We start from the raw sequence: 17467 nt of genomic DNA on the forward strand, positions 1-17467 counted from the left end.
TATTAATATACCACAAGAAATTAACTGGACATTCGCCCAAAGAGTATAATCATTCGCCTTTCACATAGAACGAGAAAATTACCCGTCACCTAGGAGGATATAACCAAACGGAGCCACCATGCCTGTAATTTGCTGTGTACAAAGAAGTCTGCTAATTTTTGCGGGGGAGGGGAACGTCAAATGTATACGTAACGTCAAAATAGCTGTCAGATAAACGTCAGTCCATACATTGTGTATATTGGCGGACTATTTTCGACAGAGCGGAATGCCTGTTAATGGCTACTCCGTTTGATTATATCCTCCTAGCCCGTCACGCCTCATGCTCCACATATGTAAGCGTAATTAAGTAGCGTATTCAAGGGATCCTTAGATACCGTAAACCAAAAACTGACGAGTTAGTTGAGAGAATTAAGATTAGTAGTAGGACTAGTAAAACTCTTTATTGTACAAAAATAAACATAAAACAAGAGAAAAACGCATCATTTGTACAAAGGCGAACTTATCCCTTTCAGGGATCTCTTCCAGTTAACCTTACGCTTAGTTACGCTTGAAGTGAATTCTATATTTTGGACTCAATTGCATCTCAAACAAATGACTATAGTAGATTGTCTGTGAAATGGGCACGTTCAATGATTACTTAAGTCTAAAGCCAGATAAACTATTCGGCTACATGGAATCGTCTACTGTAAAACTCTTTTGAGGGCCTATCGACGTGTTGCCTCCCTGTCACACTTAAGTACGAATTTACAAGTGCGACAGAGAGGCAACACGTCAAACGTGGTTCGCGGACGCCCTCTCTCTCTGATCTATCGGCAAACATAAAATCAGAGTAGCAAAAAATGAAATAGGCTGAAGCTTTATTTAATTGAATGAATGGCATACAAAAACACACCATTAGGTACATAACATACCTACTAGGACGGAGTGAGTATATTATATGTCTTGTTTACGAATCACAAGCAATTAAGATGGCGCTGTTTCGCGTATTAAAATCCTGAGTCGCGCCATTATGATTTTTTTATGAATAGGGAATATTACGCAAAACTCTGTGTAGGGGACGCCACTATCACAATCTGAGGGTTTATCGCGAAACAAGATAATGAAAACTTCGTTATCTACCTCTATCACTCTTGCGTATTCGAGCGATAAAGAGGCAGATAAAGAAATTTCGATTTTCGCGTTTCCCGGTAAGCCCTCTGTAAACAAACCGCCTTGATGCATCAATGTCATAGTTTAATATCTGTAAAAACTGACTAAGCAATAGGGAAAATCGAGGTACATTTACATTTGTTGAGGCATTGTCAATGCGCCCTACCCCGCTTAGGGCTCCTAGGATCAAGTCAAGTTTATGTAATCTTATCAACATAAAGATATAATCTTCCACAGCGGTGCACCCAAGAGCGGCCTGTCATAAGGCGTAAGCAGGTGAGATATTTTTACCTGATGTGGTTTTAAGACCACAAAAACTGTATTAGAGCAGAGCCATTAGGGAACCCTATAGCGTAAGCGTATTTACCGGTGAAGGTTAATCTCCCAACAATTTGTTTGCCCATGTCCGTCAAAATAATCGTTAGGTGGCATTGAAATGCTAAAGGCGAAGTCGTTGGCTTTAAAATTTAATTAAATTTACACTCATTGTTTACCCGGTCGGTAACGAGGCGTTTTCATGGCGTACCATTAATTCACCATAGCCATTGAGACCACGGGCAAGAGATGACGTAGGGTTTCAGCATAAGTACGGTCACCTCGAAAGAAAAGCGATCGCGTCCGCATTATAATCAAAGTGTCTCGCTGCACTCATTTTCAGTGTATTTCTACCATAGAAATAAGGAAAAGAGGTAAGTGCTTCAGGGAAATATTTAATGGCGCTTTCAACGAAGAAAAAAAAGTGGCCCGGGGCGTTCCATTGACTTTTATTGGTTCTTTATTGATTGATTTGATTTTAATATGAAAACTGTGTAGGTATACTTTTTCTATTACAGAATACTTTTACCTAAGTACGTACAGTAATATCATTCTGGCTCAGATTAGTTCCTAAAATTCCAAGGTGTGAGAATCTAAGTTTACAGATCGCGAAAGATGATCCCTGACCATTACTTCGACGAAGGCCTGAACGGCACCCTGTACCGGAACGATATGAAGCAAGTCAATACCGTTAAGTTAGTCTATGAGAAGAGGCAGGCTGATTACGTAAGTTTGCAAATTACTGTAAAATAGTTACTTCAAGTTTAATTAATTAGCATAAGGTAAGGTGGGGTAAGACTATCACCGAGGGAACTACAGACAGTCCAATAACTCGATACGCACGAGTTCCGTCCCTAATTTGCTATGTCGGTAAATAGTGTAAGCCGTTCGCATAAAAAAAACCGCAAATCATTGTAGTAAAGGTATACTTTTGTAATAGTTTCCAAAAATCTTAAGTTAGTTCAATTATTTATTTAACAGTAAGACATATATATATTATTATTTAACAGTAAACTATGTTAGTCTTACCCCACCTTACCTTAATGGCAGGAGAGTTGAGGTTAATGATTAGATACACATGATAACACCTACATTAATTAAAAAAAAAAGTGAATTCATAAATATTTTAGCCAAATACCCTGAAGGAACTTTTGAGGTTGCTATTGGTTTGAAGAAAGAACACTAATCTCAAACTTCAGCTATCATATACATGACATATTGGTGATGCGTGACCTCAACTTTGGTGCCGAGACCTATAATGAAGATCTCTTCATGAAAGTATCTAAATTAAGTATCTACTTAGTTTCAAATCAAACATGTATCAAGATTACCCACTTGTACAGGAGCAAGAACAGCGAGACATGCTCTCGTCACAAGATGGCGAGACTTGCGAGACTCACGACCAGTTCTATCGTGACCACAAGTTGTTACTGGTGATGTTTCGAGCTCTAGCCGTAATGCCTATCACCAGGTCAAGCCCAGGTAAGTTAGATTTTGTTTAAGCTGTGGGGCCCCCTCACAGCTTAAAAACCACAGCTTGCCCCCATTCGATGAATTTGCAACGAGATCAAAAACGAGAGAAAGAGAGGCGAGCACAAATTAGAATGGCTATGCGAGCAGGGTAAGCGCGCCGCTACTTACTTTGAGCAATCAATTTTCCAAAGATTTTCCGCAGCACTTTTTGTTCGAATACGGTTGTACGCTTAAAGCGATATCTTAATATTTCAATAAAATGCTATATAATATGAACTGAATATATGTACACATTTAAACAGGCATAACCACCTTCAGCTGGAAATCCCGCGCCACCATATACGCCATCTCCTTCTACATGGTAACCACAGTGGTAGTCCTCATGGTGGGCTACGAGCGCGTCATGATCCTGCGCTCCATCAAGAAGTTCGACGAGTACATCTACGCCATCCTGTTCGTGGCGTTTCTCGTGCCGCACTTCTGGATACCCTTCGTGGGGTGGGGCGTGGCGCACCAGGTTGCCATTTATAAGACTAGCTGGGGGAAGTTTCAAGTAAGCATTATCTTTCAACAACCTTTCTTAAGGCATCACCAACATTTACACTAAAAAGTCCCCAAGCATTTTTTTGGGTCCAGTCCATGGTGGTGCTAAAATAACGTTTTCATGACTACGTTTCATGTCGTACAGTATCGTATCCTTCTTGCCATCTCGCTATTCCACCCTAAGGTAACTAGATTCATTGCTTAACCCTTTACCTACGGGGACTTTGAACACCCAGTCACCGCTAAATACAAAACCAATCGTAACACAAATATATCGCCTTTCATTTAAATTCCCTAGATTTACGCAGTTTTATTTTCTAGGTTCGATACTATCGGGTGACTGGCGAAAACCTGCAATTCCCAAACCTGCAGACCCAGATCGTCATCATAAGCGTGGGCTGCCTTCTCCTGGCAGTGTGCTTCCTCCTCAGCCTCTGCGCCCTCTTGGACGGTTTCCTCCTCCGCCACACAACCGCGTACTACCACATCATCATTATGATCAACATGAATTGCGCTCTCTGGTACTTAAACTGCAAAGGCATCAGAATAGCTTCGCAAAGCCTATCGGAATGTTTTCGCAGGGTACGTAAAATTAAATCGCCGATAAATCGCCGTCCTTGCCGCTTGCATCTTTATAACCCAGGAAAATATATTAAGACCATATCGCTGATCGTATGAAACAATGTGAAATGAATGAAATAACTGGTCGCAAGTTTTATGCTCTACAATTCTTACCTGATGTAAACAACATTAGAGTTATAGAAACCTTGGTATCAGCGAAAATTCGATTTTTATGACATTTGACCTTGAATAAATTTCGACGCTCACACGAGTCTTTCTGTGACTTTTAAGTGAAACCCTTAATTTGCCTGGATTATTATCCAAGCAACTATCGAGTGAGTAGGTGAGAAGCTGAACATATAAATGATTAAATCCTGGTTTAGTAACTCAGATCCTGTAATCGCTGTATACCTACTAGGTACGACTAGTTCCTATTCACACGAGATACGTGTAATACCTTTATAATTATAATACTTTGTGTTTGCTTGGTTTTTGCTTTTTAACGTTTATCATAGTGCACTAACGCCTAAGTCACGATTACAAAACGTACGCTCTTAGCGGTCACCGCCATACATTGGTTAAAATAGATGTAACTAATAAATAGGTATGGAGGTGGGCGTTAGCTCTCTGGTAAGCGTTCAAGCACAGAATAAGTTAGTAATAGTATTTCGAAGTTTAAAATTGAATAAACGGTTAACAAAAGATACCTAGTTTAAAATTGAATGGGTTTCTTAAAACAATATATTATGCACCTAATATCTCTAGGACGTAAACGTGGCGATCTCGGCGAAGCTGATATCGCGGTACCGCTTCTTGTGGCTGAACCTCTCTGAGCTGCTGCAGTCGCTGAGCAACGCGTACGCGCGGACTTACTCCACCTACTGCTTATTCATGTAACTATTTATTATATACTTCATGGAACTGTAAGGACTTTCATGCGTCATAGCGTATCAAAAGTGGAATGACCACTATTAGATACCTACTATCAATCAATGCTCCAATCCAATAGAAATGCAACGTTTGATTTGCGATGCGAACAGCCAATTTCTTTAGGGCCACTGATGGAACGACACGTTTTCTTTAAAGGAATAAAAAATCTTGCTCATTTGAACAAATTGTTTCAAAAGTCGAATGTGCAGTTTTCAGAGAACTCCTATCCGTAACTTCTATTCTGTTCACATTTGGTACTGAAGTAAGAACTTTCATAGCTGGATATAATAATTGATCAATATTGATTAATGATTATGCATTATTAAGAGTCAGAGGGCTTCCAGTTAAAACCTGACAAGATTATATTTTTTGGCCTTCAGATACTGTCGCTACAAGCAGCTTACATATGGCAATAACTATGTTGTGTTTTAATAATATGCCTTTATACAAAGATTCAAGTGCCGCACTAAAAAAAACTGGCCAAGTGCGAGTCGGACTCGCGTTCTAAGGGTTCCGTACATTACACAATTTAAACAATATATTTTTTATGTGAAACGTGAGTGAAATGTCTTTAAAAAACCCGTAGGGGTCGGATCAAAAACTAAGTAATTAAGTCCGACTCACGCTTGACTGCACATTTCTAATAGGTTTTCCTGTGATAAATATCTATTTTGTGTATTTTTTTCAAAATCTTAGACCCAGTAGTTTCGGAGATAAAGGGGGTAATGGTCATTTTTTGCCTATTTTCTTGAATAACTTCTAAACTGTTTATCCTAAAATTATGAAAAAAAATATATTTGAGATTCTCATAATGAGCTCTTTCATTTGATATGTAACACGATATAGTTTGAAAACTTTATTTTTAAATTTTCTCATTTACTCCCCAAAAGTGGCCTCCGTGTTTAAAATTCATTTGTTCACGTTACGTGTCCGTCTTTGGGTCACAAACTTACATATGTATACCAAATTTCAACTTAATTGGTCCAGTAGTTCGGCAAAAATAGGCTGTGACAGACGGACAGACAGACAGACAGACGCACGAGTGATCCTATAAGGGTTCCGTTTTTTCCTTTCGAGGTACGGAACCCTAAAAATTGAGCTCGATACAAACTTTCAACCTCTTTTTCACCATCTTTAGGGAAGAAGTTTCAAATCTGTCAATGCTGTCTGTTTTTGTTAGTCGCTTTTTGTTTTTGTTCCACTAAAACTTCGTTTTTATCTTAATTGTTACTACTAACAATTATGGGCCATTGCTCTTTTAAATAAATAAATTTAAATTGAATTGAAGTTTTAACCCCCTTAGTGGTTTAATTTTCAATAACGTTGAATTAACTTTTTTTTGTAAAGTTATATAAATCTTTTATATTATAGGTACCAAATGAAAGCTAGTAAAAACACTATTTCAAAAGTATAATATGTATACGGTCTGGTTTTTTGTTTAATGTAACAGAAAATTATACTTTTTTTTCAACTTGATATATTTTTCTTATTTTTGGATATATCTGGTTATTTATTTTTTACCATTATATAGAGGATATTCACAGTCACCTGGTACGTATTTTGCAATGATCCATTCAGTCATTTTCAATTTAGAGCAAGTCAAAGTCAACTGTGGATTGTGAAATTTTTGAACTTTTTCTAATAATTTGTTAGACGAAGTAGTGAAAAGGTTAAAGTATGTTATATATTTGTGATCTACTCATAAAGCCCTTTCATTTGGTACCCCACATGGTATGATAAAAAAAGTAAAAAACTTTGTACTGCCGAATTTATGACGTAATAGCAACTACCCCCACCACTTTCGCGCTTGTTATCTTATATATTTGTATTCCGGACATCACACTGAATGCACTGATACCAAATATACCCATGTCCGAGATGACATGAGCGAAAGTCGATTTCTAGAAGACTTCTAGACCAAAAACCGACGCTCTAAGTCATTCAAAACATTTTTTATTGGAATGCTACGCAATCCTTCGTCCTTTTATTGATGTAAATGTTTTATTGTTTTCAAAACATTTTTTTCTTGCATTTTTGACAATGTTTTTTGGCATTTTTGTGGTAAAATCGTTTATAATTACGAAATCTTTTCTTCTTGTTTACATCGGTGACATTCGATGATTTTCAACGTCTATTATCAAAGTCCGCAACATGGCGAAGGCCAAATAAAATCTTGTCCGGGTACACAAAAATTAATTTTAGTTTCGATGCAGACCATACTGTTTTTACTTTTAAAATGTCGTGAGCTGATTAATGGACAAATATATTCGTAAAGGTTCTTCAACATAACCATAGCGGTATACGGCGCGCTGGCTGAGATCGTGGACCACGGGTTCGGATTCAGCTTCAAGGAGATGGGACTCTTCGTCGACGCCGCTTACTGTTCCACTTTACTTTTCATCTTCGTTGACTGCTCCCACAAGACCACGCTCAAGGTAAGATGGCGAGGCTGAGGTAGCAAAGTGACTTCAGCGACGTCATAATGACGTCTTTTATACGTCATAATGACGTAACGGACGTCACAATGACGTATAAATGCTACCTGGTATAAACACTACATATATATGTAGTGTTGTCTGCTAAATTAAGATACTTAACCGCAACTATTGGAATTGAAATTTCCAAGAGGGTAAAATATGAAAAACACCTTCGTACGCTCTTATTGTACGTAGACGTATAGGTACTAGCGGTGGGATAGGAATCTAGGAATCACCGGCTTGCCTAATTTTCTGATAGCTGAACACTTTTTTTTGACCAAATAAAAAAAAGAAACGGCCAAAAAAGAAATATTTTTGATGCGCGGCCACGGAGAGGTACCAACATAACATTGCTGGCCATGTTCCTAACCTCAAAAGGAAACAACGGAACCCTTATAGGATCACTATCGTATGTCTATCTGTCTTCTGTCCTTTTTAATACTTTTAATTTAATACGCATCTAAAAACTTTATATGGCGATATGCCATGGCGTAGGAACTATTAAATACAACTGCATCCACAGTATACAACTATATTGCTTTTCCCCATAATAATTAAAGAGTTTCGTAGAGAGAAGCGCGCATCATAATATACCTACATAATATATATCGACACATCTTCAATTACATACCAGCGTTGATAGAATGAATAGGCATGATGACAAAACAAAACGTTCCTAACAAAACAATAAGTGAACATGACGTCACGGTCCAACTTAGTCCATCTTAGTATGGAAAATAAGAAAATTGCGATTTTGTCGGTGAAATATTGCGTTTATGTATAGGTATATAGTTGCAATACAATCTTTTTTTTATAAAATGTAAGGAATCTAATGGTACCATTACTTTTTACCTTTTTGAAAAATTTGATTAAAACGCGGTAGACCCGTTCGTATAATTAAATATTTCCATATACATATTATTTTAATATCCATATTATTATAATAAATTGCTCATTTGCCATCTATTGTACTAGATTGTGTTGTAAAATTCAACATGTGTGTCATCATCCCTATTATTACTTGCAGTAACAAAAAGGGAGTTATAATTAACAACGCTTTAATATATCTCTATGTAGCTTTATTTTGAATAATTTACACTCGTTCTTCGAATACTAACATAGTTTTTAGGTTTAGTTTGCAGATTACTAACAAAAATGGATCTCGTTATCTAAATAAATAAACGTTTTATTTATTATTTATTTATTTATTCAGGTGGCGGCTGGAGTTCAAGACACCTTGCTGGGTATTGACGTGTTGGCTATTGACAGGCCTGCTCAAAAAGAGGTTTGTGTTTCTCTTGAATCTAAATACACTACAGATGTAGTGCATAATTATTTTCTATCGTATATTCACGGAAACTTACGAACGTGTCTTGCTATTTCAGTCAGTCTCGGTACAAAAAGTACTGACATTGACTAAACTAGCATGATAAATACCACACAAATACGAGCGTTTCCCAGAAAAAACGATGGAAAACAATTATGAACTACATATCTGTACCCTATAAGATGTTAATAGTTATTTGTTATACAAGGGTGCAAAGCCCTTACCCGCGAGTGTGGAATTGAAACACGAGCAAGCGAAAGGATTCTATAGCTGAACCACGAGCGAAGCGAGTGGTTCTGAATTAGAATCCTGAGCGTAGCGAGTGTTTAAACACACGAGAAGTAAAATACATTTGCACCCGTGTGTAACACAAAACTTTTCCCCTCACTACAACATCCACAGGCGTTAGATCATCTTCATCAACTGGAATCACTAATTTTTTTGCGATATTATAACAAAAAACTCTGGAAATTCTTTACTTTTACGTGAGAAGTTTTTAAGTAAAAATTTTGAAATTGCATCGACTTAACTTGTGCGTTCAGAATTATATAAAATAACATAATTATTAAAAAACAAACGTTTATTATGGAATTTTAAGGTTTATGACTTAAAATCATTAAATAAAGCTAAATCTGGTATTTTTTATTAAATTCTCAAACCATTTATTTAATGATAATTAATATCGAACGAACCATTATTATGAGCGTTTTACGTTTTGTTATCTGTCAAGCTACTTAAACACGCAGAACACGCTCCATCCAAGGTCAAATTACTTTCCCCACTAGTGGATAAAATGCGTTTTTCCCCGCTTGTTTTAAAGGATAAAAGACGGCTTTCCGAGCTAGTGAGGGGAAAAAAATTATATCTAATCGCATTGTAAACAGGCGCCATACAAAAAGTAGAACTGGAAAAGATGTTTACCCTACTATTTCTAGTCAGTATATTTAAATTTATCCAATTTAGGCTTAGAACGCACTGCGATTAATTTCTTGCGGTTTCAGTCTAATTTCTTGCGGTTACAGTCTTTTAAGTGCGTGCGCTTATGAAGCATGCCGTACGTTACACATTTTGCGTTTCTGAAACCGCAAAAAAATAATCGCAATGCGTTCTCAGCCTTAAACTGTCGTGAGTCGTAACAAAAGCTAATTGTACGGCTTAAACTGACGTACCTTTAATCGTAACTAGTAATCGTGTACTAATATTATAACGTGAGTTAAACCGAAAAATTTGCTCAATGCCAGTAAATGTAATTGTATGTCTTTAAGCAAACATACACAGAGTTTCGTCTGCAGATCGACCACTTCATCCTAGCCATCGAGATGAATCCCGCTGTTGTGAGCCTTAAAGGCTACGCGCACGTCAACAGAGAGCTACTTACTTCGGTGAGTATATTGGAATTAATATGTCCGTAACCTTGGCATCCTCATCATCAGCACCCTGTCTGTCAGGTCCCACTGTTGTATTTGGACTTCCTTTCATAGTTAAAAGGAACCAGGGGGCCTAGTCAAGATGACAATTGTTGATAGAAAACGCCAATCAAAATTTAATAATCTATAGAAATAGTCACGTGAGTTTTCGTAGCCTGTCATCCCATAATCTTTTTCTTTTAGTTTGGCGTTTGTCGATGTGCGATTGTCCTTCTTGGCCCGAGAGAAATAAGTAAGTAACTAGTTTCGTAGCTTTGAGTGCTTACTTTATACAAGAGTTTTCTTACTTAATAATATTAAGTCGTATGGGAGGTATTGTAAAGCTTATTGTATTAAGTTTGGTACTCGCTTAATACTTATTTCAAATGGGTTTTTATCTACATATGCAGTAAGCACTCTATGCTTACTTATTTCTCTATGTCTTGGCTAAGCCCCCAGAAATGAAATGATACTAGGAGAAGCTATATATTCGCCAGCATAAAAATCGCTTCAAAATGCATGACCATTAATAATGAGGTATGGCAATAAAACGATTTTTTAATCTTAAAAATTATAATACTTCCTAAAATGCACGCAAATTGCTCAGTAGCTCGGTGTAATGGAGGATGGCAACCAAATAGTATTCACGCTTACCTAGGTAAATAGGTGCGCATTGCGTACATGAGATAAGTAATGTTTATCAGCACGAACTAGAACTGCTTTTTATAAACTGTTCCTAACTACATTTTTATGCAAGATTTGTTTACTTACTTCATTTAACTAAACTACTACTTTCAGCAGGATTTTGACGTTAACACTACATGAGTATCCGTTGATCCGTTTACTGATTACCACGAGGTTGAAGATTGAAAATGAGGTTGAGGTTCATCTTTACTTTAGAGTTAATTAAACTGATATAGTATAGTAGATTGTACAACAAGGGCATAAAATGATCCATTTTAACCGAGGCAATTTACCGAGCGCAGCGAGGACCAATATAGTCGAGGATAAAAATGGACATTTATGCCTGAGTTATTACACTCTACTTTTCACTTCGATTGTAAGTAAAATATACAAAAATATCCAATATTGTAGGTTGTTTTATCGTATTTATAAAAGGCTAAAGAAAATTGTACTCGGGCCGGTCAGGGGCGGGAGGCCGTAATATGATTTCAAAAGCTTTATAATTTCTGTATCTGACAGTAAACTGATTCCACATTGTTTTCGTCCGCTATTCAAAAAGTGTGCACGATGCCCCTGAAAACCTACAAGGCCTGTGCAAATTTAGACTCTCGTAGATGTCAACCGTTTCAATTAGTCATAGTCTGGTTACGTTAAATCTTCATAAAATAATTTGGCAACACCACCACAGGTTTTCCCGAGAGGCTACAGGTTCTTCAAAAAAGGAGTGTACAGGTTTTTAAAGGGTCGGCAACGCGCATGTCATATCTCTGGTGTTGCAGTCGTCCATAGGCTACGGTAACTGCTTACCATCAGGCGGGCCGTATGCTTGATTGCCACTGAGGTGGTATTAAAAAAAATACAGGAATCATTATACAGAAGCTTGACATCACAAAATAATTTCAATGCAGACTCTAATTGTGTGAGTTTCTATACAAATAATGCTAAGTAAAATTAGTTGTATGCGATGCGACTAATGTCTTTTATCAAGTAGCGTGCCCTAAAACATAACATCTTAACAACAAACATACGGCTTAACACTTTTCGGAGTGGAGGGATAAACCTACCACAAAGTTACAATATGATAATACTATTACTTATTCTGTGGTTACGGTGATCGGAAATCTCCAACCATATCGTACTTGTTGCAATATTTGAACGACAGAGGCGCAGATAGTCGATCTTAGAGTTTTGATATTCTTAACCGACTCCGGGTTCCTTTGGCATTGTTACCTACTAACATTATAAATAGCCGAGTACAAAATTTCATTTGTTTCACAATTGGTAAATTTTTGGTAAGTACAAAAAAAAATTGTACTAAAAATTTACCAATTGTGAAAGATGTTTGTTTGTAAAAGATGTTTGTGTTTCTTAAGATGTCAGTGTTCGCCATAAAACAAAAACAAGTAGACCCTCTAAATCCTGCCCAAGAACAGACTGTTCGCTCCTTTGCATACTAAATTTCTGCGAAGAAACATAATTAAAATTCGGCTACAATTTAAGAACAATTTCAGAAGTTTTGCTTCAATTATCATATTCATCATACATACTCGTGCCAAGTTCTTCGTGCCAAGGAAATTTTTTTTTTTATGGAATAGGAGGCAAACGAGCAGACGGATCACCTGATGGTAAGCGATTACCGCCGCCCATGGACACTCGCAACACCAGAGGGGTTGTAAGTGCGTTGCCGGCCTTTAAGATGGGAATACGCTCTTTAAAATGATATTATTCTTAATTAGTACCTGGGTCAACATTCTTTTCGTTGTCTTTTTTCGGACCACTCTGTCACACTTGTATTTCTGTATTTTAACAAATAAACAAAAGACGAGTGTTATTGAAATGTCTTTTTGGCTGTAGATTACATTGCACATGATAAAAAAATAATTAAATATCATCTCATACAAAAAGCTCCACACAAAACAACACATCACATCACATTTTTTTTGGGACAAAAAACAAGACAACGAAAATAATTTTGATCCACCTATTTTATTTTGGTTAAAGAAGGAAGTTTCGATGCCCCTAATGTCTTTTGAAAATAACAACAGTTCAACGCTCGTTTTCAACTTAAAACAAGCTATGCAAACTGTTGTAGTAGTTTTATTTAAGAGATTACTTCATTAATATATTAGGTACTGCACACAAGTAAAAAAATCTTACAAATCCCCGACCTAAAGGTATACTTAGAGCATTCTACTCTACCATTACTATTTAGCAGAGCAGGACGTAATCGCGTATAATTAAGTTTTTAAATTTACCTCCGACGTTTTGAGAACGGAGTTGACCGTTAAGTAATGAGTAAAAATCGTGAGTTTAAATCAGCATACTGGCTGGTAGAGTCAGCATTTAACAAAAAACTTGAAAAAATAATAATACCACGTTATAATTCTTCTAAAAGAACTAATAAATTCATGCTTCAGTGTGTGTGGTGTATTAACTGTATTACCTACACTACACCATAAAGTATTAAGAGGATAGGGGGCGACCGCTTCTTCATACAAAATTAACCCCCATTTTCGTCTCATGAAAACCGTCATAAAGGAAAATATTTTTAAGTTTGGCACTTTGTCCGTGTCGATATTTAATAACTTGATTGTATAAAATATTGCCACTTTCGAATCGAAAGTTTCGATCGATATGTGTTTCATTTTTAAGTAACATTTAAAATATTATCACTTTAGTATATCCAGCTAGCGTATCTATAGCGTATACTCGTAACGTAGTAAGGTGTTCGGTTACGAAGTAACACGAGATGCCAAGCCTCATAACCTCTGTAACTGTGTGAGGGTATTGGGGTTGATTGTTTGTACCCTCTTAAAAATTAAGTACTTAAATGAGAGAAATTATATGTAATTGCTTTCAAGTAAAAGGGGTCTGCATTAATTTTGTGGGTAACCGTAGAGAAAATGCGCATGGCGATTTTGAATAATTTTTGTTTGTTATCGCAAATAGGGTTAGTATGGTGCGTTCCTATGAAAAATCTTCAAGGCTTGTTATATACGTAAAAGTAAATTTTTAGAGTTTGAATATAAACTCGATTAGTAATCTTTACATAAAACTAAAAGTATAAGATGGTTAATTCTGTTCACTGTCCGATGCGAGATACAATACCCATTCCCATTGACAATTCCTTTACATCCATTATCTACAGGAGTTCAAATCCTTGGGTCTATAAATGTACATTGTTTTTAACGAACATATCATATATAATGGGTTAACATCAGTTGTCTCGTCATAAAGTGTTTGTTATGTAAACTAGGACATACAAGGGCAATTCACTGATTAATCAAGTTACTAAATAATTATGTAGATTCGTCCCAACAATGAACTCAGGTTATCCAGCAAGGTTTGTACTTGCTCAGGGCAAATAGGTTGTTATTTGTTGAAAATACAACTTGGGAAACTATTTGGACAAATCTCATGATAGAACATACTATCTAGATTATATCGCCAAAACTGGAACCTTACAATCTTAACTGATCTCTACTTAAGCTAGAGTCGACTTTATTTACAACAAGCTTGCTATCCAGCGGGGCAATGCCGCAAGTATATTTGGCACGTTTGGACAGGGTGGGGGTCGGAATGGGGTTTATGTTTAGTATAGATAATGTGTATTTTCTAGTTAGTTTTAGTGTTTTTCTTTAGTTTTATTATGTAGTGTTAAGTTACTTTGTTCATAAGTTTTTTGTTTTTGTAATTTTGGAGACTCATTTGCTGAATAAATGTTTGTAGAACTTGTATTTACAACAAGTTAAGATACATTCTCGCTACCACTGCGCGTGCGCACTCAGGACGCCGTCGACATCTCCCTTCACCCCTCGCTCCGCTGATCGCTGCCAGTCTTGGACAACACGCGTCCTGCTATCCCGCTCCAACCAGGGGTCGGAAACCGGTATTTGCTCCATACAAAAATACCGGTATTATTACGTTCTTTTTCGTTCTTTTGTTTATAATTTCATTTTTAATGGGACGTTTTAATAATGCAAAATTGTTTCCTAAATACATGATTCAGTCCTACGTAATGAGCATAAAAAAATTCAAAACATTGGGCTATTTCGGGGTTTTTAAAAAATACTGGTTCCGAGCCCTGGCTCCAACACACGGAACCATCGGCGGGTTGTGACCTCTCCTTCGCTCGCACAGGAATGCCAGAATACCCGCCGCGAGTGTGGCCATCAGCGGGTACTACTGCCGCATGTTGAATCCTGGAACCGTCCAAACGAACTAAAGTAGCTACCGCTGTGAATTTCGTTGTGGACCTTATGGAGATTATGTTTTGAGATTCTACATTAGTCTACTCTCGAGTACAGTGATGGCCTTTTATATTTCTTAGATGATGGAGATTTCCTAGAGGTGTTGTTTTTGCGTAGTTTTGTAGGTTCTCAAAACTATGCTTCGAGTTTCCCATAAAAAATAGCTTTAGACTCCAAGTTTTTTGTTTCGCTTTAACTATTTTAAATTTATTACTTCCTCGTCGAACCGTCATTCTTCTATTAAGACCTTACACCTTACATTACGTATTCCCATCTCAACTGGTTCACACTGGAATTATCATCTCATTAGAAACAGTTCAGCTACAATTAACTAGTTCTATTTGCTCTCTAAATTACAATTGACGTATTTAATGCAAAATTCTTCCTAGAACTTTAGAGAACTTCCTTCCAAAGTTATGCAAGCTCGAACATACTTAGGTATACTTAATACGGAGGTTTTAGCTTTTCTATTCTTGATTTTGGTTTTTGCTTATTTATTTATAGTCATTATCATTATTTTGTCTTTACTTTTTGTGTAGGTACAAATAGATATTTTAAAGACGAAATAAAATTATTTATTATCTTTAGTTCGTGTAAGCTAACTTTGCATCCACTTGAACCGGATAAAGTGAGCGAGTGCCATCATAAGAGTACTATTTTCATAAAAATTTGACATTTGTGACGACATTGCCGCACTTTGTCCGATTCTTTAGAATCGGACAAAGCAATGGTCGTTTACGAATTATTAATAATATAAGTTAATAATAGGACAAAATACGATCTCTTTTCTAAACGTATTGATTAGATATATACAGGAACGTGCGCGAGACATTGTCGCGGCGCGGCGCTATCATGCTAAGTAAAGAGGCAGCTCAATTATTTTTGAAATATATCCGCTGTTGAATTTATGTACATAATCGTATTTTTATACCCTGGTTTTTGTTTCAGGCAATAAGCATGATAGCTATTTATTTAATCGTGCTGCTGCAGTTCAAGATATCGCTACCAAAGACTGACTCTTAAAACACCGAATCTACGGAAATTTCCTGCGGCTAAAAGTTTATTCACTTACTGAGACAAACTTAGATGCCATAATAATTGCTGTGAGTTGCTAGTCTGTGACAAGTTAGATAGGAAAATGCTAGGAGGATCTAACTAAACGGAGACGCCATGTCTGCAATTTTCTGTACAAAACAGTCTGCCAATTTTTGCGGGGGAGGGGTACGTCAAATGTATGCGTAACGTAAAAATTGCCCATTGGCCGACTATTTTCGACAGAGGCCTGTTAATAGCTACTCCGTTTTATTAGATCCTCCTAGGGAAAATGCTATAACCCGGAAGTGGTAGTTATATACTGTGTAGTTTGTACGCTCACTTCACTCTTATCCTGTCCTCCCATAATACCATATGAAGCACTAAGTCATCTTCCTCGCGTTATCCCGGCTTATTGCCACGGGTCATGGGAGCCGGGAGTCCGCTTGACAACTAATCCCTAGAATTGGTGTAGGCACTAGTTTTTAAGAAAGCTACTGCCATCTGACCTTCCAACCCAGTGGGGAAACTAGGCCTCTTTGGGATAAGTCCGGTTTCCTCACGATGTTTTCCTTCACCGAAAAGCGGCTAGTAAATATCAAATGACACTTCGTACATATTTAAATTCCGAAAAACTCATTGGTACGAGCCGTGGTTTCAACCCGCGACCTTCGGATTGAAAGTCGCACACTCTTACCGCTAGGCCACCAGCGCTCTATATGAAACACTATCAGTTAATAATAATTAATGTCTACAGTTATTATAATATTGTTATTAGCTTACTTGAGCTTAGGATATATAGCTTTCATTCAGAAAGTGCTTATATAAGTAATAGATGAAGTTGAAATATTAGTACTTGGAATGTAATTGTACATAGTTCTACACTCATACTACTAAGACAGTACCGTCATGTACGTAATTTTAAATTATTATAATCGCATTTATAATAAAATGATCTGAATTATAATTCAACGTAATTTTTATTGTGACTTTTCAACCAAAAGGTACCACATTGTCGATCGTCGATAAGGTTGATTTCAAATTGAAGCTTTATGGAAATAGCGCCTTATTGACAACCGAAAATAAGTACCCTTTTGATTGAAAATGGCAAAATTATTGTCATAATGACTAGAGTCAATGTCAGATATTTGCAATTGCAATAAGAATACATTAAAGAGCAATTCAAATAGATAAAAAGAAACTAACACTCATAACTATTATTATTTTATTAATGAATAAGTCACATTTTGTTGTTATGATTTAGAAATTGCTTGCCATCGATTATAGTGTGTGTACTACACCTTAACCCACATACCCAAT

At 36.7% G+C, this 17467-nt stretch overlaps 2 protein-coding genes across 2 annotated transcripts in view; one reads left to right on the top strand and one right to left on the bottom strand.

Moving 5' to 3' along the window:
• Positions 1 to 17467, bottom strand: part of LOC134746044 (general transcription factor IIH subunit 2) — a 250183-nt gene that overhangs the window by 21376 nt on the left and 211340 nt on the right. The window lies entirely within an intron of this gene.
• On the top strand, positions 1580 to 16206 carry LOC134746011 (gustatory and odorant receptor 22-like). The gene is made up of 10 exons (XM_063680175.1): positions 1580 to 1838; positions 2070 to 2190; positions 2808 to 2946; positions 3240 to 3490; positions 3802 to 4062; positions 4807 to 4934; positions 7247 to 7406; positions 8662 to 8733; positions 10068 to 10157; positions 16064 to 16206. The coding sequence occupies exons 2-10, from the start codon at positions 2080 to 2082 to the stop codon at positions 16136 to 16138; spliced, it is 1287 nt and encodes a 428-aa protein (XP_063536245.1). The 5' UTR covers positions 1580 to 1838; positions 2070 to 2079; the 3' UTR covers positions 16139 to 16206.

This window comes from Cydia strobilella, chromosome 12 (genome assembly GCF_947568885.1).
Source record: "Cydia strobilella chromosome 12, ilCydStro3.1, whole genome shotgun sequence".
Classification (NCBI taxonomy): Eukaryota; Metazoa; Arthropoda; class Insecta; order Lepidoptera; family Tortricidae; genus Cydia; species Cydia strobilella.